The 20,651-nt window shown below is 32.8% G+C and overlaps 8 protein-coding genes across 10 annotated transcripts; 3 read left to right on the plus strand and 5 right to left on the minus strand.

Annotated features, from left to right (window-relative positions):
- Positions 1-626: 626 nt before the first annotated feature.
- On the minus strand, positions 627-3,585 carry LOC134830302 (chromosome transmission fidelity protein 18 homolog). Its single transcript, XM_063843731.1, has 2 exons — positions 2,392-3,585; positions 627-2,332 (listed from the first exon to the last, which is right to left on the minus strand). Exons 1-2 carry the CDS (start codon positions 3,519-3,521, stop codon positions 682-684), a joined length of 2,781 nt encoding a protein of 926 aa, XP_063699801.1. The 5' UTR covers positions 3,522-3,585; the 3' UTR covers positions 627-681.
- Positions 3,586-3,814: 229 nt separating this feature from the next.
- On the minus strand, positions 3,815-4,894 carry LOC134832484 (hatching enzyme 1.2). The gene is made up of 4 exons (XM_063846524.1): positions 4,771-4,894; positions 4,599-4,707; positions 4,462-4,543; positions 3,815-4,402 (listed from the first exon to the last, which is right to left on the minus strand). The coding sequence occupies exons 1-4, from the start codon at positions 4,892-4,894 to the stop codon at positions 3,815-3,817; spliced, it is 903 nt and encodes a 300-aa protein (XP_063702594.1).
- A 556-nt stretch (positions 4,895-5,450) lies between these two features.
- LOC134832397 (zinc finger protein 782-like) lies at positions 5,451-6,780 on the plus strand. The gene has a single exon (XM_063846404.1). The coding sequence runs from the start codon at positions 5,588-5,590 to the stop codon at positions 6,767-6,769; it is 1,182 nt and encodes a 393-aa protein (XP_063702474.1). The 5' UTR covers positions 5,451-5,587; the 3' UTR covers positions 6,770-6,780.
- A 478-nt stretch (positions 6,781-7,258) lies between these two features.
- LOC134832398 (cyclin-dependent kinase 2) lies at positions 7,259-8,518 on the plus strand. The gene is made up of 3 exons (XM_063846406.1): positions 7,259-7,475; positions 7,534-7,775; positions 7,843-8,518. The coding sequence occupies exons 1-3, from the start codon at positions 7,339-7,341 to the stop codon at positions 8,382-8,384; spliced, it is 921 nt and encodes a 306-aa protein (XP_063702476.1). The 5' UTR covers positions 7,259-7,338; the 3' UTR covers positions 8,385-8,518.
- A 50-nt stretch (positions 8,519-8,568) lies between these two features.
- LOC134832396 (nicotinate phosphoribosyltransferase) lies at positions 8,569-15,926 on the minus strand. 3 transcript variants are annotated; one of them, XM_063846401.1, is made up of 9 exons: positions 15,767-15,926; positions 14,983-15,708; positions 13,285-13,794; positions 11,790-11,930; positions 11,563-11,734; positions 11,059-11,370; positions 9,772-10,037; positions 9,303-9,712; positions 8,569-9,243 (listed from the first exon to the last, which is right to left on the minus strand). In XM_063846401.1, exons 2-9 carry the CDS (start codon positions 15,092-15,094, stop codon positions 9,166-9,168), a joined length of 2,001 nt encoding a protein of 666 aa, XP_063702471.1. In that variant the 5' UTR covers positions 15,095-15,708; positions 15,767-15,926; the 3' UTR covers positions 8,569-9,165. The 3 variants fall into 3 exon arrangements, with proteins under 3 accessions (XP_063702471.1, XP_063702472.1, XP_063702473.1); XM_063846402.1 differs by lacking the exon at positions 15,767-15,926 and having other exon boundaries at positions 14,983-15,754; XM_063846403.1 differs by lacking the exon at positions 11,059-11,370 and having other exon boundaries at positions 8,579-9,243.
- Positions 15,927-16,253: 327 nt separating this feature from the next.
- LOC134830728 (pyroglutamyl-peptidase 1) lies at positions 16,254-17,079 on the minus strand. Its single transcript, XM_063844295.1, has 2 exons — positions 16,812-17,079; positions 16,254-16,752 (listed from the first exon to the last, which is right to left on the minus strand). The coding sequence occupies exons 1-2, from the start codon at positions 17,034-17,036 to the stop codon at positions 16,315-16,317; spliced, it is 663 nt and encodes a 220-aa protein (XP_063700365.1). The 5' UTR covers positions 17,037-17,079; the 3' UTR covers positions 16,254-16,314.
- A 47-nt stretch (positions 17,080-17,126) lies between these two features.
- LOC134830726 (coiled-coil domain-containing protein 97) lies at positions 17,127-18,248 on the plus strand. The gene has a single exon (XM_063844294.1). The coding sequence runs from the start codon at positions 17,127-17,129 to the stop codon at positions 18,216-18,218; it is 1,092 nt and encodes a 363-aa protein (XP_063700364.1). The 3' UTR covers positions 18,219-18,248.
- LOC134830725 (SWI/SNF-related matrix-associated actin-dependent regulator of chromatin subfamily A-like protein 1) lies at positions 18,225-20,528 on the minus strand. The gene is made up of 2 exons (XM_063844293.1): positions 18,755-20,528; positions 18,225-18,705 (listed from the first exon to the last, which is right to left on the minus strand). Exons 1-2 carry the CDS (start codon positions 20,453-20,455, stop codon positions 18,259-18,261), a joined length of 2,148 nt encoding a protein of 715 aa, XP_063700363.1. The 5' UTR covers positions 20,456-20,528; the 3' UTR covers positions 18,225-18,258.
- Between the last annotated feature and the right edge of the window lie 123 nt (positions 20,529-20,651).

Here is a 20,651-nt window from a genome sequence, read left to right on the forward strand (position 1 = left end):
TATCATTGTATTTTCAGTTACACTTCCGAAATAAAAACTTTTTGCGGGTTTTCAAAAAACAAAAAAAAAGTGATAATAATAAATGTATTCGTTATGCTTCAGTTGTCTTATAATTTGCGGCACTACCTACTTTTGTTCTTGACAACACACACAAAGTTGGTATGAAAGAAAAATTACGATAATAAAAAAAATGGAAAAACGATTTGTTAGACTTTAAAAGTTTAAAAGAAATTGTTTGAGAGGCGATAGTATTCACACGATCGAAAGCATATTGAGAGAATACGGAATGTGTGTTCTTATCAATTGAAAATATATTTTGGTCTCGTACATTGGCAATATCTTACCCAAAATTATTTTTATCTAGCCTGTTGTAGACAGTCATCGCATCATCATTTCAAATAGTCTCTTTTTTGTATTTTTTTTTTGTCTTCGCCTCGAATTCGCTTTACTGTCAACACGTGCATATGATTCACATGGGTTGGAATTTGAAAAAGGTAACTAAAGGTCTTTCGCTTATTCATTCAATTTTCTCAGGTCTCTGTTGAAATTTGATTTGTTCATTAATCTTGTTTCGGGTACCAAAAGAAAAAAAGATATCATACAGTAACAAGACAACAGTTGCCATGAATAAAATTTTCAATGATTTTATTGAACGATAAATCTTCTTAAAAGTATTATACATTAAATAAGTTCTGACATAGTGATTGGTTTTCTCACCGCATTGTTGAAACCCTCTTTATAACAATACCAAATTTTTCCCTTTACTATGTTATCGTTATCATGACTTGCAGATGCTAATTTACCAGATTTTGCTGTTGTCACTCGACCAAAAAAGTCTTTTCGTGTTACTTCTTTTTCCTTTGTGGGTTTAGCTATCGCTTTCGGTTGCAATGTTCTCAAAAAATTTGGAAGATTTTCATCATTTTGTGGAACGTTAGATGATTTAATATTATCTTTCTTATTAGTTGAATTAAAGTTGTCGTTTTGTAATTGACTTTTTGATTTTATTTGAACTCTTCGCATTCGTTCAATATCAACTTCTCGTGCAATAAGCTGTTTTGCCCAATAACTCAAACCGGGCATTAATGTATCATAAAATTTCGCAAGTGACTCTATATCAGGTTCTAATTGATACTTATAGTTGCCCTCTGCCGTTTTCAATTGAATAAACGAGATTCCAAGATCAGCCATAATCTCGACAGTATCATGTACATCAGTTTTTTCCTTCGGGGTTAACAAATGTAATGAAACGGATCTCAAGCAGGGATTCAAAATCAGCTTAACAAATGGCAAAGAATCAACATTCATAATTTTTTGTGTATCGCCTATACCTCGTTTTGTTGCTTCCAAGTTCTTTCTCAAAGCTGATAGAATATTTTTTGTTGTTAATAGCTTTTGAGAGATCTCGTAGCTTTTATTTGGAAAGTTGATTTTTGGCCATGCAAGGGTAGCAAACAAAAAATGCCAAGCAGCAAAGGAATATGCCAAATAACCGTAAAGAGAATAGTTTTGAGAGTGATGAACAGCAGTTTGAAGTAAATCATCATATGAAAACCAATCCGCTGCCTCTGATAATCCTTTCAAATTTGGATCTGGTTGTTTTTGATATAAGTAGTTTTCGAATACGCCTTGCATTAACTTTTCATAGTCGAAACTTTTCGAAACAGTGTCGACAACATATTCCAATCGCAAGTCAGGCGTTAACGTTGTCAGTGCAGCCCCTTGTGATTGTTCTTGTTGTGTTATTTGTGCCTTTGATGGGCGTTGAATTTGAAAAATTGCTCTCCAAATGCTATAGAGCTCTTTCTGTTGATCCTTTTGTCCGACGTTCGATCGAATAACATCCATTAATGTTATTTCCTTCTTTGTACAACTGAAAAACTGCAAAAGAGACAAACATGATCGTATATCGTTTCCAGTTTTCTCAGCAAGAGCAAATAACGTTGACATGTCAACACGAATTTTTTGCATTTTTGCAATTTGCAATAAGCGATCGACTAATTTGGCACTATCGGTTTGAGGCACGTTAATAACGAAAGCTTGTTGGCGCAACAAACGCAAAGAAGCAACGTACGGATCATTACAAATGCATATAATTGGTCTATTGAGATCCTTCTTTTTTCCTTTCTTTGTAATTCCAGCGGCAAATCTCAACAGAAAATCTATACTCGAACTTGGAGCGCCATCAATCTCATCTAACACAATACAGTTGGGGCGACGATCATTACTAAATACACTTTTCATTTGTGTGCTGCTTTCTAAAGCGAGTCTAAATGTCTCCGGCGTTCGATCATCTGATGCATTTATTTCAACGACGTTGTATCCGGCATGTCTAAAAGAAATGAGAAATTTTAGTTTAATTTAACTTTTAATGACAAAAACAATACTTACTTGGCAACTGTTAACGCAAGAGTTGTTTTTCCCAAACCTGGCGGTCCACAAAGTAAGGCAATTCGTTGCATTGGTCTCCCATTTTCATCTAACTCTGTATTCAAATTCCAACGATTTTTCTTTATCCATCCTCCTGTCTGTTCAAATCTTCCAGTTTTTTTGTTGAACGTGTTTAATTTCTGTTGAGCTTTTGGTTTTTTATCTACTGATGGAACTTCTCGATTAAATACAACTTTGTCCCAAAGTTTGATCCATTTCAACAAATTTTTGTTACACGATTCGTCGGATAACAAATCAATATATGTTCGGGGTTTGTATTGTTCTACCCACAAATGCATGTCTCCTGTTTCAAAAACTTCTACAGGCTGTTCATCCTCCTGCGATTGAGTCGTTCTTAACATTCGTTTTGCATTAATTTCACTTGCTTCATTCCAAATTTTCGATTTATCTTCGCCGAAAAACCCATCTTCTTGTCGCTTAAAAGCAATTTCCTTTAATTGATTCTTCTCAAATTCTTCCGAATGACATCTGACGTAAATTTTATCCTCATCCGCTTGTCGTAATTTAATAAATGGCCATTTCGGAACAGTATACGATAAATTTTGCATCTTAAAGGCACGAACATCATCCAAATGTTCGATATTTGATCGCTTTCCAGGTTTCAACATTTGAGAATGTAGCTTTTTACGTGCATTTACAATCATTTCGATCAATTCCATGTCTTTTTCCTCTTCACTTTTTGCCTTCTTGTAAGGTTCATTTGTAATTTGGGGTTCTTCTTCCTCACAAATGTCTCCGATATCTCCAAAAATATCATCTAAACGTCTTTTACGACTCATGCCTTCGTGACTATTACTTGCTGATGATCTTCCGCCGCCGGGAAACGGCGTTGAAGCGAATCTCTTGCCTCCCCGAAATGACGAATCTTCAAGATTCTTGTTTATTTGAGACATCAGAGGACTGTCAATGCTTGAAGCTGGTTGAAAAGGAGTCATGTTAATGCTACGAGATACTCCCGGAGTGCTCGGAAAAACATTGACATTGGAATCATTTGGATTATCCTCATCAACTTCCTCGATCATCTCCAACTCGTCGGCATATTGTAAATCAAAGTCATCTGGCTCTGTCATTTTATAAAACGACACTTTACTATTTAGAAAACACAATTAAAATATGAGAATAAATTTTTTTTTGTTTACTTTATTTTTTGCGCCAAAGTTTGACAGCAGCTGTTGGGAGTGAGACGAATGAAATTGATGAATGTACTTTCAGAGGCTAAGAACTGGATGTTGTATTCAAAAAATTTGTCCGTTTTGAAGCTTAAAATTCATCAAAAATTACGAAAATTTTATGTGAATCAAATTTTGTTTAAAAATGTACCGAAAATTAAATTATATTATTTTATCAATGAATCCAAAAGGTTTTATTGCAATCCAAATGTTTTACATCTGTTGTAATATTTGTTTCGTGAACTTTTTTCCTCAAGGCATCCATAGAGATCGTTAATTTTGAGACAATCCATTACACTCATTTGTTTTCGTTGACCGATATGGTAATTTGGAACTTTGGGTGTCAACGTTGGCTTGCCTTTCTCTTTGCTAAAATAATACTTTCCATAATGCATGATCGAGTTGAAGTCGTACTCGAATGCGTAACTTGTGTTTTTGAGACTTTGCTTTTCGAAGTTTGATTTGTAGCCCTCCAAAATATTATCCCAATGAACTTTTACGAATCTGTCGCGATCGTGACGACTTTGTTCATGAAAGATTCCGATAGCGTGCATCAGTTCATGCAAAGCTCTTCCTTCACTTCCAAGGCAGTTTTGACTTTTGCTGTCTGGCGGTTGAAGAGAAACAATTTGCGGACCTCCTGTTTTTCCAATGTAGCTCCAACAACCTTTTGGATGTTGAATTGGCCAAATTAGCAAAAAGTCTGTGTCATTTTTATTCCAATCGACGAATTTCACACAAGTCATAAAGTTAACGGTTCTGATTGCCATCATTATAACTACCTAAAAAATTAAAAGAGCACATATGGATTTTATGAAAATGATTTGAAGAATTAACATACCTGATCCTCTGCATTATAAAGAGGAGATATTGCGAAAGGAATTTTCCTATTGGGCCACATACGATTCTGAAAAGTATCCCATCTTAAATGAAAAAACTTTGTTTTATTTGAAAACATAAAAATAACAAGCGACGAACCTTAATCCAACGCGCAAATACTGATGCATTGTGTTATCAATGGCGATATCCCCTTGATATAAACCCGGCGTTACTTCTGGATCATTTCTCCAATCATCTGTTATTTCATCTTCAAGAATGATTCATTAAAATTGTCCTTTAACATTGCTTTTTATATTCATAGTCTTCTTACCTTCTGTGTCGAAAGCTTCTTTAGTGTGATTTCGATATTTATTTTTTCTTGCAGGAATAGAAAAACTATGGCTTATGCAGAGAAACAAAACTAAAAATTTCAGAACAATAAACTTGCTGAACATTGTTTTAATGAATAAAACGAAGTGATATGTACAATAAAATAAAGTAAAATGAATGAAAGAGAAACATAAGAGTGATAGGTAACAGTTATTTCGTCTGTTGTATGGCCTACAAATGTGTTATTAAAGAATTCTTTGCTTTTGTCTTGAACGTGATTCATGAGTATGGAGGGAGATAGTAAATCATATGTTTGTGTTGAATAAATTAACATAATGAGGAAAGTGCGTCAATGAAATGAAGGCAAACATTGCAAAAACGACGCGTTGTTCAACAGAAATATTCAAATGGTGAGCATGACAGAACAGCTGAGCAAACAAAAACAAAATAAATATTTAAAGTCTTTGTTAAATAATTTACAAAAAGATTTTCTAATGGAGGAAATTCTCAACCAAAAAAATTGTCAATTTTGTTTGACACAACAAAATTTGATTACTGTAACTTGCGAGGTCTCATCAATAACCACGTTGTTTTCTTTAATTACGGAAAAAAACTCTCACATTTGCCGCAATTGTAGCAAAGTTTTTATTTGTTTGAAAAACTTTCGACAAAATTGTTTAATTTCCAAGAGTTTTCTGGAACGAAACGAAAAGTGTTATCCTTCCAACATCTCTAAAGAAATTATTGAATCTGTTGAATTCGCTTTCGACACGATTCAATGTTGGATTGAAAAAGTAAAAGAACATTTGGAAAAACAAATGATAAAAGATGAAAAGCCTTCGGAAGAACTATTGTATGAAAATATTGAAGAATCAGAAGTTAATTCTTCTGAAGAACAAACTAACTTATCAACAGAAAATGATGAGCCTTTAGATCAGTATCTGGATACATCATTACAACGCAATAGACGGTCATATAAATGCCCAAAATGTTTCAAATACTATACAAGAGGCGAGCTAAGGTATCATTTGAATGTTCACAATAACATTCGTCCTTTTAAGTGTGTCAAAGATGGATGTTCCTCAACTTTTTCGAGTCCTCGTATTATGAGAGTGCATGCTAAACGATTTCATCAGCTAAAAGTTGAGGCTGAAAAGTCAACGTATTCTCGTCGATGCATCAGAGATCAACGATATCGTGAAATGGACGATACATGCTCGGATGAGAAGCAAGAGAAGACTAAAATTAATGTTATTTGTTCAATTTGTGGAAAAGAAGTACGCAAAAAACACTTTTCAACACATTATCGCACACATTATGCGGAAAAGTACGAAAAGTATCCATGTCCATATAAAAGCATAAATGGATGTGATGAACGATTCAAAAAGCGTCATTTACTCACAATGCATATCCAAAGAAATCACGACTCTTCTTATTTGCCTGAACTTGGACCAGCTGATCGGATTTGCGAACTTTGTGGAAAGTGTTTCAGCAAAGCAACCATAAAGTATCATATGAATGTTCATTTTAATCTTACTCCATATTCTTGTGACTATGAAGGATGCAAAGAATCATTTAAAGATCCAACATTATTGCGTCAACACAAACGATCTTTCCATTTGGGTATAAAGACTTGGCGATGCAGATATTGCCCGAAGAAAATATTATCGCAAAAGGAATACGAGGAACATAAAACAGAAAATTGTGGTATTAAGAGTGTTCCGTGTCATATTTGCGGTAAAGTTATCAACAAGATGAATGTTAAGTGTCATTTGGCAATTCACAAGGGCGAGAGAAACTTTATTTGTTCCATTGAGGGGTGCGGAAAGGCATTTTTACTGAAAAACAAATTGCAACAGCATAGCAAGAGTCATTCGACAGAACTGAAATTCGAATGTAAACTATGCAAATCTGCATTTAAAGTTAAACAATCGCTAACGACACATATAGCCAAAAAACATCCGAATGCATCAGAAAATGATTACTATAAGGATTCATAATAAAGATTTTATTTTCCATTCACTCCTCTCGTCTTAGGTATTGTTATTTATCTACTGATTCGTATTGTTGTTTTCATTACTACTCGTATCGTTCTCATATTTAGACTTGTTTTTCAACAAATACGATGCCAAAAAGTTGATTGGATCTGCGGGTCGCTCTTTTGACAAAACTTTGAGGCCTGAAAAGAGATTATAATTTTATTATTCATTCAAAATACATCGCAACAAATCTCTTGCCTTGCAATAAAATGGGATTCACAGTTTGATCCAAATACTGTCTCGTAGGTAAGGAATTCAAATTAGACTTTTTCGTGTTGTTTTCCATGTTTTTATGCCTGTTGCTCTCAAAATTTACTACCAAAAAGACTTACTTTAGTTAAAAATCGATTAAAAAGAAATGCTTTTACACTGCTTGCGGCTTGTTTACATCTCCAATGGCAACGAAGTTTGTTCATAGGGTACTTTTTTATTGTTCCAATGCAAATTTCTACCGTATTGCCGCCTTTCGTTTGTTTACCTTTTAAGTTTCTCGCATAAATTTTGATTTCATTTGATTTTCTTTATTTAGTATGGGCGACATAAATTGCTACAACAAAATTGACAAGATTGGCGAAGGGACTTATGGAATTGTGTATCGAGCTTATAACAAAAGTACAAATGAATATGTAGCTTTGAAACGCATCAGACTTGACAACGAATCGGAAGGGTATTCTGAAATCTGAATATTGAGAGAATTTTAACAATCATTTTATTTTAATTTGCAGCGTTCCATCCACAGCTATTCGTGAGATTGCTTTGCTAAAAGAATTGCAACATCATTCTATTGTGCGATTGGAAGATGTCGTTTTGGCGAATGACAGCATCTATTTGGTTTTTGAATTTCTGGATATGGATTTGAAACGAATGTTGGATAAAAGCAAACATCTTTTCACTCAGGCATTAGTAAAGAGTTATATGTATCAAATGTTAGATGCCATGGCGTTTTGTCATAAGCATCGTATTTTGCGTAAGTTAAAAATGCTTTTTCCCAAAGTTTTAATTTCATGTAGGTATCTCTTAATTGTTCTTTTCAGATCGAGATTTGAAGCCTCAAAACTTACTTGTCGATCGTCGAGGTCACATTAAATTAGCGGATTTCGGTTTGGCACGCATATTCAACTTTCCCATGCGACGTTATACTCATGAAGTCATAACTCTTTGGTATCGTGCTCCCGAAATTTTACTCGGCACAAAAATGTACGCAACAGGTATTGACATTTGGAGTATCGGCTGTATATTTGCTGAGATGATAATGAAGAAACCTCTCTTTCCGGGAGACAGTGAAATCGATCAATTATACAGAATATTTAGACAGATGGGTACGCCAACAGAAGATTCTTGGCCCGGAGTAACATCATTGCAAGATTACAAACCAACATTTCCGAAATGGGAATCAAGTCCGTTGCCGCAAGAAATTGAGAAATTTGGTGCATTGTACATTTTTAAGGCTATGATGCATTATGATCCAACGAAACGAATTTCAGCCATGCAAGCTTTGAAAGACCCTTACTTTAATGACGTCGAGATAATATCAGAAGTAGATTTGCCTATAAGTGAACGATCGCTTATCTTTTAAAGACACTTGATTGAAAAATTGACTTCATGTGTAAGACTAAATAGATTTTAAAAACATGTTGATACAGTTAGCTCTAATTTGTCTTGAATATATTTGTCCATATTTTCTTTAATTTAACAATTGCTATTGTTACTTTACAATAAATTATTTGATAAATTTCTGTTAGTTTTCGACATACTACAACATCAATAATCACAAATCTAAAAGCTATTAGCGCCATTTACACGCGAATTTTATTCTGATGCCTAATAGATTTCTTAAAAAATCTGTTGTTTACTTTGCTTGGTTAAAGAATAAATAATTAAACTAAAGCGTGCCAAACTATATATTTTGTGTCTCTACAAGTTTGTTTTATTTTACTTTTTGTAACATGTAAGGCACTCCTATAATCTTTACTTTTTGCTATGATTTTTTTTTTTTTTTTTTGAATAAGTACTCAACTTAAATCAACATAAATTGAAAACCAATCTTATATTTTTTTGTCACTGAGTGACTTTCTACCACATGAAATCTTACATTAAACTTTTTAAGCATTTTTATTTTTTGTTTCATTTTAATTAAATTATAATAAGGATCAATAGTTTTATAGATTTTTTTATCAAATTTTTTGATACTACAAGATATTAAAGTTTTTCTTTATAAGAGTCTTTCTAATTATGAAACAATATTTTTGTGAGTGTTTGTGACAGCTACTATATTTATTGCGGCGTGTACGAAATTGAGTGTGTGCGAAACAAAAGTATAAATAATAAACGAAGCAACTACCAGCTGTCCCCGTTTATCACGAGAGTTCGCCAATGGGTGCATTCTGAAGCCACAAATCGTGGATAAAGTTATACAAATTATCGCTAACAGCAACCTGAAAAACAAAATTCAAAAGTTAAATGAGTGAACAAGTTACAAAATTAATATTCTTACTTTGTATGGTGTCGGATTGAGAGTTCGTTTATGATCTTGTCTTAACGTTTTGAGTGATTGTTGAACACGTTCTTTTACTTGATCCAAAGGTACCATTTTTTGCATGACTCTTCCATTTTGCCAAAATACCTTCAAGAGTGGTTCGACACGTGCAGGCGTTACATATGCACGTTTTGATTCTTGGAATGGATGACGACACAAAACTTTTTGCCCAACTTTCGGAATAGGTTCGCCTTTACGTTGAAGCAAATCAATGAGAGCATGTCCATCTGATCCATATAAACGGAAACATTCTTTATTTCCGGGCATTGTAACTTTCTCAACATCTTGACTAAGTTTGATTCGCGGTTGTTCGTTGATTTCAACGAGCTTATAGACACAACCAAGAGCTGGCTGACGTTGACAAGTTACTGAAAAACATGATAAAAAATAGTACTAAAATTGTTTTCAAATAAAAAAAAATACTCACCTAAATGGGTTCCTATACCAAAACAATCAATTTTATGTCCTTGCTCATTGAGTGACAAAATAGTGTCTTCATTTATGTCATTTGATGCCACAATAGTTAGTTTCGAAAACCATGGGAGACGAAAACGTTCAGCAACCTTTTCAAACGTTTGTCTTGCGAGGCATGACAAATATGCCAAATCTCCTGAGTCAATTCGAACTCCAATCGGGCGATAACCTTGATCATGCAAAGCTAATGCAACTGCACAAAAGTTTAGCAAACCGCTCCTATTGGATGAAACACGAAGAAGGAATTGAAAAAAATGAAATGTTTAAAAATACATACACATAACCAATTATATCAAAGGAATACGGAAAAAAGGGAAAAACGATTTGCTAAGAAACCCAAAATGAGAAATGAATTTCAATTATTTTTAAATTTGTGTAAATGCGAAATTGAAAGACGAAACTTAAAAGACTAACCATTCGTATGATAAATGCTTTGTGAAGTGCAAATGTGTGAAAAATGGAAGAGAAAGAAACATAAGCCTCTTTCCCATTTTAACAGAAACATTAATTAAACACGGACTTTTTCTAAAATTAATACAAAATGTGTTAAAGCCATGCAGTGTGTTCTCTCGGAAAACTACAAGAAATAACAGAAAAAAGTTAAATACAGTTAATGTTAACACAGACAAGGGACAAACACACAAAAAAGTGTTGAAAACATACGTGAAATAATAAGAAAGACATTTTCACAAATTATGTGATATAATCGTGATTTGATTTGTTGATTTTTTCATTGCAGAAAGTTATAAACTAAATAAAAATATACTTTAAAAAAAGGCTTGATACCAAATTTTTTCTTCTGAAACCATTTTAAAATGAGTTTGTATAACCATTATACAAATTTTGTTACAAATTCAACCAAAAAAATCACCTCATATTAAAATTTTCAACCATTGTTACATACCTCTGCTTAAATGATGCAAAATCTGGGGGAAGTCATTAAAGTATTGTAAAATTACCCTTAAATTTTAATTTTTCTGTTAGTAGTCAGTTAATTTATTAAATTTCAAGATCATGTTAGTTGTTGTAACCTTCTTCAATATTACATATATGAGCTGAACATGCGTTTTATGAAAATATTGGAAAAAGACATTTACATTATGAATGGAGTAGTTTGACACACATTACAATCACATATTAATTTTCTTAAGACTTTATACAAGAAGGATTTTGACAAGTTTAGTCTAATGTGTGTCACTTAAAAACTATGGTAGGTATAGAAGAAAGATTCTGTAATTACCTTAATGACTTCCCACATGATCTAAGCAGAAGGTTTGCAGGAGATGTAACAGTAGAGGTTGTAGAAGAAGAATTCTCGAAGGCATTAGTAATAAGAGAAGAAGCATTACTTGTGCCATTTGTTTGCATTTTTCCATTGATACAATCGTCATACGGGTAAAATGATTGAGAATGATTTTTAATGTGTCCATCATTCATGTCTTTGTATGCTTTTGAATTGTTATTTTTTGTCAATTTGTTTGAATTTTTGTGAATTCCATTTAACTTGTATCCATTTGAAATTTTGGATATCAGATTTTCCATGTTGTTGTTTCTTTCATTATTTTTGACAAGTGTATGGAAGTATTATAAAAACAACAGAAAAAAAAATATTTTACCATTCACATTCAAAAGAAAGTGTATAATTTACGTAATAATACAATTGTAATAAATTTCAATTCGGAAGACCAAAAGATAAGAAGAAAGAAAAGAAAATCCGAGAGAAAAATGCCTATAAGCATGATACCTCTTAACATCATACGTGTCGACTAATGCCATAAATCCATCAGGGAATGCAATCGCATAAGAAACCATAGCTGCGAGTTCTCCTTCACTCGATTCCTCTGTCGAAATGTCCAAAATCGATGAAAGTTGACTGCGATAATTGCAAGCTAACTCAAGTAGATCACAGTTGACACCTAAATTATATTATCGTTTATATTAGCATGAATGAAAGGAAATTTAAAGCTTTACCTGAGGTCTTATGACGCAACATCCTTGTTTTAAGCTCTGACAAATCGCTAAACGACGTAATATAGGCATGAGCATGTGTTCCTTTGACAGGAATGTTAAAAAGTTTTCCAGCCAATACATTTGAAGTGCCATCAAATCCCCCTGTGAAAAGTTAACTGATTACTAAACAAATTAAAACTTTTGATAAATTTAAATCTGAAAAAAATGCTTCGCTTCCGCATCATATAATAAAAAAAACTGCACAAAAAGTCATGTATGAAAAGTGTGAATAACTTTTCCGCTTTTCTTTATTGTTATTATTATGAAACATTTCTCAGCACTGACTTTCTAACAAAACTTTTTCATATTCAGGCAAGAAAGGTACCACGATGTACCATGAAATCCAATCACGACGCGCACATAAATATGGTTTCATCCAATATTTAAGTTTAAAAATGGAACAGAAATGGGTGAATTTATGTTTGTATATTTTGTTTTTCAATTTTTATCTTAAATGTTGTTGCCAAAAATGTTTCAATGCTCCCTAATTTTTCACTTTTTCAGTAAAAGTATTGCTTTCACTTTTCTTGCAAAAAATTTTTAAAAAAATAAACATGAACTTGCTCATTGTTTATCAATTTTCATTGCAAAATTTTTCGATAGACATTGACAATGACATGCGAATGTACTGAAAAATATAATAAAAATAAAACATAAATCAAACATATGTTTTAGAATTTAACCTTTGTAACTGTTACCAATGGTGTTGACCTAAACAATATCATTAACCCTCCAAAAAGCATGTGTATAGCAAACACCTGAAAACTTTTTTCATTTATTGATCAATCAATTCAAAGTTGGTTATTATATTACGGAATAGTTGATATTGCATTTTTTCGTGACAATGAGAAATTTTTCATGTGTACAAAATTTACACTGAAACACCTTGAGGAAGTTTTTTACGATCAATTGCATTGAATTTTCTGTTAGTAAGCAAAATAACGAAGATAATGTTGTGATAGTAACAGCTAATAAATAAAAATGTGTTATTGGTGTCATTGTTGCGTTGCTATCAAAAAATTGATTTGTCACAAAGGTTAATCAATAACTTTTATTTTTTTTTTAATACAAATTTTAGTTAATGGTAATGTTCCATAGTCATTTATTGACAGTTGTTAAAATTTCTCACGATACTCAATTTTGAAAAATTTATGAACTATATTTGCAAAAATAAATTCTTTCTATAATCGTTTATAATAATATTCATTATTAGAAAAGTTTCTTTTTTTTAATTTCATAAATGCATTTCATGACAACATATGTTTTATAAAAATAAGTCATTAAAATATATAAATGCAAAAATCATGATCGCTATTGTTGCATTAAAAATCAAAAATTGCATGGAGCTTCTATCAAACGAAACGTGGAGATTTTATCAACCTTGAATTATAACAGGTCAAGTTCAAAGTTGATTGTTTTTACATAAAAAAAATACATTTAAAATTTTGACACTTACCAATATACGAGTATTTCGAAGCCGATAATCCTCCATCTGGACCTTGAGCTCGTCGTAATCCGAATTCGAGAAGATCAATGTGTTTGCCAGCAACCATACGATAACGTGCGGCATTGGTTGCCATCAGACTAGCGTAGTTTACTAATGTGAGCAAAGTTGTTTCAAGCAGTTGAACAATAATAAGAGGACCTTCTATCTTCAACAAAGGAACTCGCGGAAAAACGACAGTTCCCTCTTCCAACGCATAAAGTGTTACTTCTTCTGCCGTCAAGTTGCGTAAATATTCAAAAAACTCATCCTCGACACCTTCGGGCAACGTTTCACGCAAATACTCAATATCGCCATCGGAGTAACGGAAATTTAAAAGGAATTTGAGAACTTCTTCCAATCCTGCGAAGATAGTAAATTCACCATGGAATGGATTCTTACGAAAGAAAACATCGAAAACAGCTTGATCGTTTATCTTGCCGGATTTCCAATATGCATATGCCATAGTTATTTGATACAAATCTGAAAAAAGTAAACATGCAATTTAACAAAGTACCTAAAAGTTTACACTAAAGCAAATGTTATAAGAGTAATGATAGGGATTTGTGGCAACTACACGAGTGATAACGATAAAGATTAATAAAATTAATTAGCGTTCACAGATAAGAAAACTTCCAATAAGTTCATTTGTCTGGTCAAATACCCTCATCATGTCAACGTTTATCTTCAACTGCACAGTTTATTTTTAATTCTGATTTTTTTCTTTTCATCACAACTTTGTATGCACCAAAAGTACAGAGAATCATCAATATGTGAAACGAGAGGATTTTTTAAATAGGCATTATAATTTACGAAAATCTTCTTAATACGAGTATGCTAACGGCAATAAACTCATTTATTCGCAATATATGTCTTATATATTATATTATAGTTATGTATTTATCTTTCCTACTTACTTTCGATTATTAATAAATATTTTTTCATTCATACAAGCAAAAAAAAAAACAACTTGTATACAAATATTGCCGATTATTAATTCTTTATAAACATTTGTATAAAATTTACGACAATTTCATTCAAGTTACTGATTAAGTAGGTCTCAAAATGTGTTTTCGATTAAAGTTATTTTTAAAATAAACAAAAAAAGGGCCCGGCAAACAAAAAGATTTTTTCTTCAGAATTATTGAGACGTCAATTCCAGTATTAATAAATATTTTAATCAGTAAAGGAAAACATTTGACGAAGATTATTCAAGATGATATGAGTTAAATGTCGTAAAAGATCATAAAGTTTTATATTTTATTACTTCGTCGGTCTACATACTCATCACATGCAATAATAGATTAAAATTTACAAAAATATCGAATAAATGCAAATATGCTAAAGTTTATTAAATTGACGTTGCGCTAAATTCTATTTAGTCTTTTAAGTAGGCCACAGGTAGGAGTGTTGAAGAAGCAATTAGATAATTTATGACATCGACGATGATGACGCGACTATCAACACTAATTTGTCTGTTGTGAATAACTAATGAAGTGGTTTGCATTCTTATCTTTTGTTAAGTAAGTTTTGTAATGATAACTTTTGCTGATTCAGAGTTCTTGAACGCACTAACAAACCGATGATCTTTTATTTTTAACACATTTAGTTGTTTATTTTAATCACGTTAGTGCGCGAGAAGTCTAACAGTGAATTGAAAAAATATCTTACCTGTCAATAGAGGCTGCACAACACCATTCTGATAAAAATTATTACGAGCATTATATCCAAAAATATTTTTGTCGGGACAATGTTGCATGTCGCGGTAATTTGAACACGACATCTTAATTTATTTATTTTTAAATATTTTTTTTTCTCTCACAAATTAATTTTTATTTTGTTTTTTTCACTTTTGCTTTTGTTATTCTCAGATTTTATTTTTTTTTCAACTTAAAACCTGATCAAATCAGAAAACACTTTTGAAGGAGAAAAGAAACAAGACCGATCGCTTAGGAATCAAGTCCTCGAATGAATCTAAAGTTCGTAAAAGCTGTTTTTATAATATTTTCATGATATTATTCCATTCACTCGCACGTTAACTTCTATAGACACAGTCAGAATCCGCATAAAAATGATTGGCTTGTTTCTGTTGTTGCCATGATAATATTCTTCGTTTTGTTGATTACAAAAGTTCAAGCAAAGTGATTCACGAGCGGCTTTCTGTTTTCTAATTGCTGGAGACAATACGGTAATGTTGCAAAAGTACAGCTGCTTCTTGTATGTTACGATAAATAAAAGTGATAGTAATTCCTGATTCGTACATCTACTTTTTCACTATTTTGTGCTTCTATAATGCGATGATGCTGAAATCTACGAGCTTTCTGTGACTATTTGAACACTCCTGAGAAAATTAAACTATTTTGCTATAATTTATTTGATGCATATTCCGGTCAAAAACTAAAAATACGAGAGCATTATTATCGCTGCACGTGAAATGAAGCTTAGAACTGCTTACTTTGTCGTTTGACAAGGTCGTTCTAAGGTCAGAATGTTAGAAACTGCTGAATCTGCGATTCTACCAAATGATGAGAGAACACTGCGATATAAATAACACAATAAAACGACGTTGGAACAACCTGAATGAATAAGCAAGTTAAAAATGATTCGAAATGTTTGATTTCTTTTTGTTTTGATTTTGTAAATGTCAAAATTGCTTATTCAAGGGTGTTCCAAAAACGTTTTCTGTTTCGCGTTACATTGAAGTAAAAATCATGGGAGATGAGAAATTTTATACAGATTTTCGTTCAACTGTTTAATTTTGAATCATTTTCTATGATATTGTTATATTATATTTGTATTAAGATTACTTTTTGATTTTTTACTCAAAAATAATATTTAAAATAATAATTATAATATATTATAATATATTGATATACTAATATAATATATAAATCTGTATGTAATAAATATATATACCGGTTCAGAAAATTTTTTAGAATAAATGTATTAAAAGAATAAAATGTAAAAACTTTTATTCAATAGGAAAGCATTGAGGTACAAATGTTATAAATCTTTTGCAAGTAATTGCGCTAAACACTTCTTGATGACATCAAGTATTCCCTTCGCTACTGTTTCGGAGCTCAAAGGTTTGTCAACTTCAGGGACATGGATAAACAAAGAACGATCCAAATTATAGTCCAAACTCTTCAGGAAACTATATCCGCATAAATAGTTTCCCACGTCGGTAGAGCAAATAAATTTAGATTCAGGACGACACACGCAATTCAAAGATGCTTCGACACCATTGAGCTCTTTGGCTATTCTATCGATGTCTATCGTTGTCAGAAGCATCTTTTTTCCTTTACCATTTTGCTCTAATTTTGCAAAGTTTCCCTCGAGATACTTTTCATTTACATCAGGGCGACAATATCCAAAATTGTAGGCGCAAGCTTCTAACGTAATACTATTTGCTTTCGCACTTACTCCGCAGTGTATTACCAACTAAAAAAACAAAAATAGCGATACTTTATCTTATCAATTTGACAAAAAATCAAATTTACCTTTGGATTACGTGCCCATATTTTAGGGATGATCTCATCAACTGCCTCATAAGAAACTGGTACTTTTAACGTATCAATACTATATTCTACTTCTTCATGTTTTATCGTTGATGGCAACAACTTAACAGCTTCCCAACTTGCGTTACGAATCTCATGTCCCACAAAAATATCGAAGCCAGTTACGATTATCAGGTTTTGAGTTGCTTTTTGTGCGATATTAGCCATTTGACTGAATTTTTTGAATGAAGAGCTTTGAATCAGCTGTTTTTGACAATTCATAATTTGTTCTGTCAAATTTTGTTTTGATTTACAAAGATGCAACTCGAAATAGGCATTGTAGAAGAAGAGGCAAAAAATGCCATGTTCCATTGGATTTTGGATTCGAAAGATGTATTTTACAAAAGTCTACAAGTTTCGGATGCCGAGTTGAATGACGGAGAAAAGTTAGAAGTTCTTACAGAATTGTTCAATCGTTCGCGCAGTCAATTCTTGTCGCGTTACGGAAAGTATTTGAAACATGAGCATTTGTCGTTATTTGAAACAGAGTCGACAAACAACTATGAAGTAAAACATTACTTGGATGAAATAAAATTTCGTCTGACAAATCACGAAAGTCTCGTAAAGAATCGACGATTCATGGCACTTCAACGAATGATGGATACGAGTGATTATTTTTCCGAAACTGAAATGATGAGACGTGAACCTGATTTGTATCATCAACTCGTTGGGAGATATTTAACGGATGAAGAAACACGACAAAGAGATTCTCAAGAATGTCCTGGCGATAGTTTGGTCAATATATTGTTGCAAGGCATCGATAAAGATGAAATTAGTCGAAAGAGAGACACAGAAGATGATAGTGAAGAGAGTTACGAAAATGTTAAAAAGGCAAAACGAAAAATTGACACAGAAATCGAAGAATTTGATACAGATGATGATGAACAAATGGAACAAGAGGCAAACAGTCAAACAGATGAGCCTTTTTCTAAAACGCAATGGGGAAATTTTGATACATTAGATATTCAAACGTCGTCCTCATCATCAAATAAAGCACGAAAATTTGGGCAAAAAGTAGAAAATTTCATTTTAGCTCCGGAAAAGCAAATGTTAAAAGACGAATTTCAAGGAATAATGTATGCCAATTTCCTGAGCGGGAATGATAAAGATTTCGATTATTCAACAATTGACGAGGACAGTCAATACGACGATGAAAATATGCGATCTCGCGATATGGAAGACAAATACTTCGATTCAGAGGAGCCTGAAACAGCACAAACTGAAGAAAAACTCAGTCAAGATTCAGAAGAAGATGATTTAGACATCTACATGAAAGCATTGGAAAAACAAATTCATCGAAGAGATGTAGAAGATATGTCAAATCAATTAGAATTTTTAAAGCAAGAATAAATTTAACGCATGCTTTAATTTTAATATAAACATTTTGGTATTATTTTAAAGGAAGTGTAAGTAGTTCATTATCAAAATCGTCTCCCCAGTCTATTTCTTTTGCGGTTGCAATATTACTCTTTTTTTCTGCTTCGTCACTTTTTATATTTGCTTCTTTGCTGAGCAGCTCATTATCAAAATCATCTCCCCAATCTATTTCATTAACAGCTATTACATTTGTAGTTTTGTTGCTTGATGTGTTTGCTTCTTCACTAATTTTTGTTTCTTTCAAGTATAGCGTAATATCACCCGCTGAATTCGGGGCATTAATACAGGTATTATCTGTGAAATCTTCATTGTTAAGACCCGCTTTGTTCAAACTCTTTTGCTTTTTTTGTAACATTGGCCAAATAACATCATCTGCTGTTCCTTTCGCAAGTAAATACTTTACAGTGACATCCTCTGTTTGACCGATTCGATGTGCACGACTTTCTGCTTGTTCGAGAATCTAAAAAAATGATATGAAATGATGTTTCTCTTATATTTAATCAACTTACACTCGGGGTCCATGTCAATTCGGCAAAAACAACCATTTTGGCAGCTGTTAGAGTGATTCCTGCTGAACATGCAATCAGCGATAGTATTGCAACTCTACATTTTTTATCGTTTTGAAATTTGTGAACATTTTTATCACGAATGTCATGTCTTGTTGTACCATCAATTTTGATAGCACTTACGCCTTGCTGATAGATAAAATCAGCAATTGCATCTAACATGACTTTATGATGAGCAAAAACGATAAACTTTAACATCGGTTCTTTGAGCAAATTTTTCAAATATGCACATACAGCTCGTGTTTTGATTTCTGCTGTTTTGGAGTAATATTGTATAAGAAGCTCTTCTCGATCTCGACCTTTGCTATTTTGAAATTTTCCTGCAATTTCAGTTATTGCTTTATCTTCGCTTTTGATGAGTGAGGCATCGAGAATCACTGACTCTCTATTTTTCTCTTTTAAATCATTCAAACAATCATCCTTTGTGCGACGAATCATAAATTTTTTCTTGAGCAACAAATTCAATTCTTCCAAATTTGTCGATCCATCAGCATTCCAACCGAAACGTGTTTGATGCCCCGCACAATATCGCGTTGAATAATCCTTAAATGACGCAAATCCTGGCGCTAACATGTTAATTTGTGAAAATAGCTCTTTAGGTCTCGATAAAGCGGGAGTGCCTGACAACAAAATTACTCGTTTTGCATTTTTACACAAATCTTCCGCGACATTTGTTCGTTTTGCTTTGTTATTTTTCACTGTATGAGATTCATCCATTATGATAACTCCAAATTTCTTTTGCATCAAAATGGAAACTAAACTTTCCATTAAAGAGTAACTTGTTATCACAACTCTTGCCGATTCCAATTCTGGATCGTTGCCAGATGTTACGCAAATAATGCGTTGCGGATTAACTTTCGGAAGTAACTCGCGAATTTTGCTCGCCCATGTTTCACGCATAGCTGCTGTCGTACAAACTAATAATGGCCAATCGTTATTGTAAAAGTCGGCAAGAGCAATTGCTTGATATGTCTTTCCCAAACCCATTTCGTCGGCGATCAAAACACGTCCTTGACGCTTTACGCCGAAATAGAAACCTTCTTTCTGAAAAGACATTAAAGCATTCGCTAACTTTGGTTCGATTGCTTCTGACAAAGGCATATCCCGAATATGATCTGTTTCAACTTTCTCTCGGAAAATTCGCAGAACAAAATTTGGAATAGTTTCTAATTTCAAATTGGATCCTTTTAGTTGTTCATTATTGTTTATCTTCGACAGCAATGCTTCGTATTCACTTTTATTGAAAGTCCAATTTGTCGTTCGTGGATCATACGATTTCGAAGGCATCGTTTTAAAGATATTTACAACTGTTTCGGAGAAACCAAGCATTTTAACAGAAAATCTCTCCTCGGAAACGAAAGTAAATGTCAGTGTAAGAGGTTTCTGAAAAACGGGCGCTATTTTGCTATTTCTTGATGAACTTGGCACGTCATAAGGCTTTTTCAGTCTCTGAGCTGCAACATTCGGTCGTATTTTATTGTCATGTTTGGAATTTGCATAAAAACTATTTGATGCAAGTCCGCCAACTATTGAAGAAGAATTATTTTGCGACGTATTTTCGTTCGATTCAGCCAATTTTCGCAGTTTTTGACGTTCAATTGCTTCTTGACGACGCTTAGCAATCTCCTCAGCACTTCCGTACATAATTTACAACATTAAATTAACGTTTGAACCAAAGAAATTGTTAAATATTACCATGAAAATGTTTTGAAGCGCTTTTTTTTGTTTGTTTTGATTTTTACGCACATGTGAAAATGATAGAGAGAGAGAGACTATTCATTAGAGCACAAAATGTTCATTCTAACATGTCATTCGTAGTTGAGACTTTGCTGGGTGTAGA

This window comes from Culicoides brevitarsis, chromosome 2 (genome assembly GCF_036172545.1).
Source record: "Culicoides brevitarsis isolate CSIRO-B50_1 chromosome 2, AGI_CSIRO_Cbre_v1, whole genome shotgun sequence".
In the NCBI taxonomy this organism is placed as follows: Eukaryota; Metazoa; Arthropoda; class Insecta; order Diptera; family Ceratopogonidae; genus Culicoides; species Culicoides brevitarsis.

What these genes read in the sequence shown, in the direction of transcription:
- LOC134830728 (XM_063844295.1), bottom strand. Translation starts at nt 17,036, where the DNA reads ATGGCTAATATCGCACAAAAAGCAACTCAAAACCTGATAATCGTAACT. An exon ending in TATGGGCACGTAATCCAAAG is followed by an intron (nt 16,753 to 16,811) that starts GTAAATTTGATT and finishes TTGTTTTTTTAG; the next exon opens with TTGGTAATACACTGCGGAGT.
- LOC134830726 (XM_063844294.1), top strand. Translation starts at nt 17,127, where the DNA reads ATGCAACTCGAAATAGGCATTGTAGAAGAAGAGGCAAAAAATGCCATG.
- LOC134832397 (XM_063846404.1), top strand. Translation starts at nt 5,588, where the DNA reads ATGATAAAAGATGAAAAGCCTTCGGAAGAACTATTGTATGAAAATATT.
- LOC134832398 (XM_063846406.1), top strand. Translation starts at nt 7,339, where the DNA reads ATGGGCGACATAAATTGCTACAACAAAATTGACAAGATTGGCGAAGGG. An exon ending in CTTGACAACGAATCGGAAGG is followed by an intron (nt 7,476 to 7,533) that starts GTATTCTGAAAT and finishes TTTAATTTGCAG; the next exon opens with CGTTCCATCCACAGCTATTC. An exon ending in TCATAAGCATCGTATTTTGC is followed by an intron (nt 7,776 to 7,842) that starts GTAAGTTAAAAA and finishes TGTTCTTTTCAG; the next exon opens with ATCGAGATTTGAAGCCTCAA.
- LOC134830302 (XM_063843731.1), bottom strand. Translation starts at nt 3,521, where the DNA reads ATGACAGAGCCAGATGACTTTGATTTACAATATGCCGACGAGTTGGAG. An exon ending in CTTGCGTTAACAGTTGCCAA is followed by an intron (nt 2,333 to 2,391) that starts GTAAGTATTGTT and finishes CATTTCTTTTAG; the next exon opens with ACATGCCGGATACAACGTCG.
- LOC134832396 (XM_063846401.1), bottom strand. Translation starts at nt 15,094, where the DNA reads ATGTCGTGTTCAAATTACCGCGACATGCAACATTGTCCCGACAAAAAT. An exon ending in TGTGCAGCCTCTATTGACAG is followed by an intron (nt 13,795 to 14,982) that starts GTAAGATATTTT and finishes TACTTTTTTCAG; the next exon opens with ATTTGTATCAAATAACTATG. An exon ending in TGGTATAGGAACCCATTTAG is followed by an intron (nt 9,713 to 9,771) that starts GTGAGTATTTTT and finishes CATGTTTTTCAG; the next exon opens with TAACTTGTCAACGTCAGCCA.
- LOC134830725 (XM_063844293.1), bottom strand. Translation starts at nt 20,455, where the DNA reads ATGTACGGAAGTGCTGAGGAGATTGCTAAGCGTCGTCAAGAAGCAATT. An exon ending in AATTGACATGGACCCCGAGT is followed by an intron (nt 18,706 to 18,754) that starts GTAAGTTGATTA and finishes TCATTTTTTTAG; the next exon opens with ATTCTCGAACAAGCAGAAAG.
- LOC134832484 (XM_063846524.1), bottom strand. Translation starts at nt 4,894, where the DNA reads ATGTTCAGCAAGTTTATTGTTCTGAAATTTTTAGTTTTGTTTCTCTGC. An exon ending in AGAAGCTTTCGACACAGAAG is followed by an intron (nt 4,708 to 4,770) that starts GTAAGAAGACTA and finishes TCATTCTTGAAG; the next exon opens with ATGAAATAACAGATGATTGG. An exon ending in TATTTGCGCGTTGGATTAAG is followed by an intron (nt 4,544 to 4,598) that starts GTTCGTCGCTTG and finishes TTTTCATTTAAG; the next exon opens with ATGGGATACTTTTCAGAATC.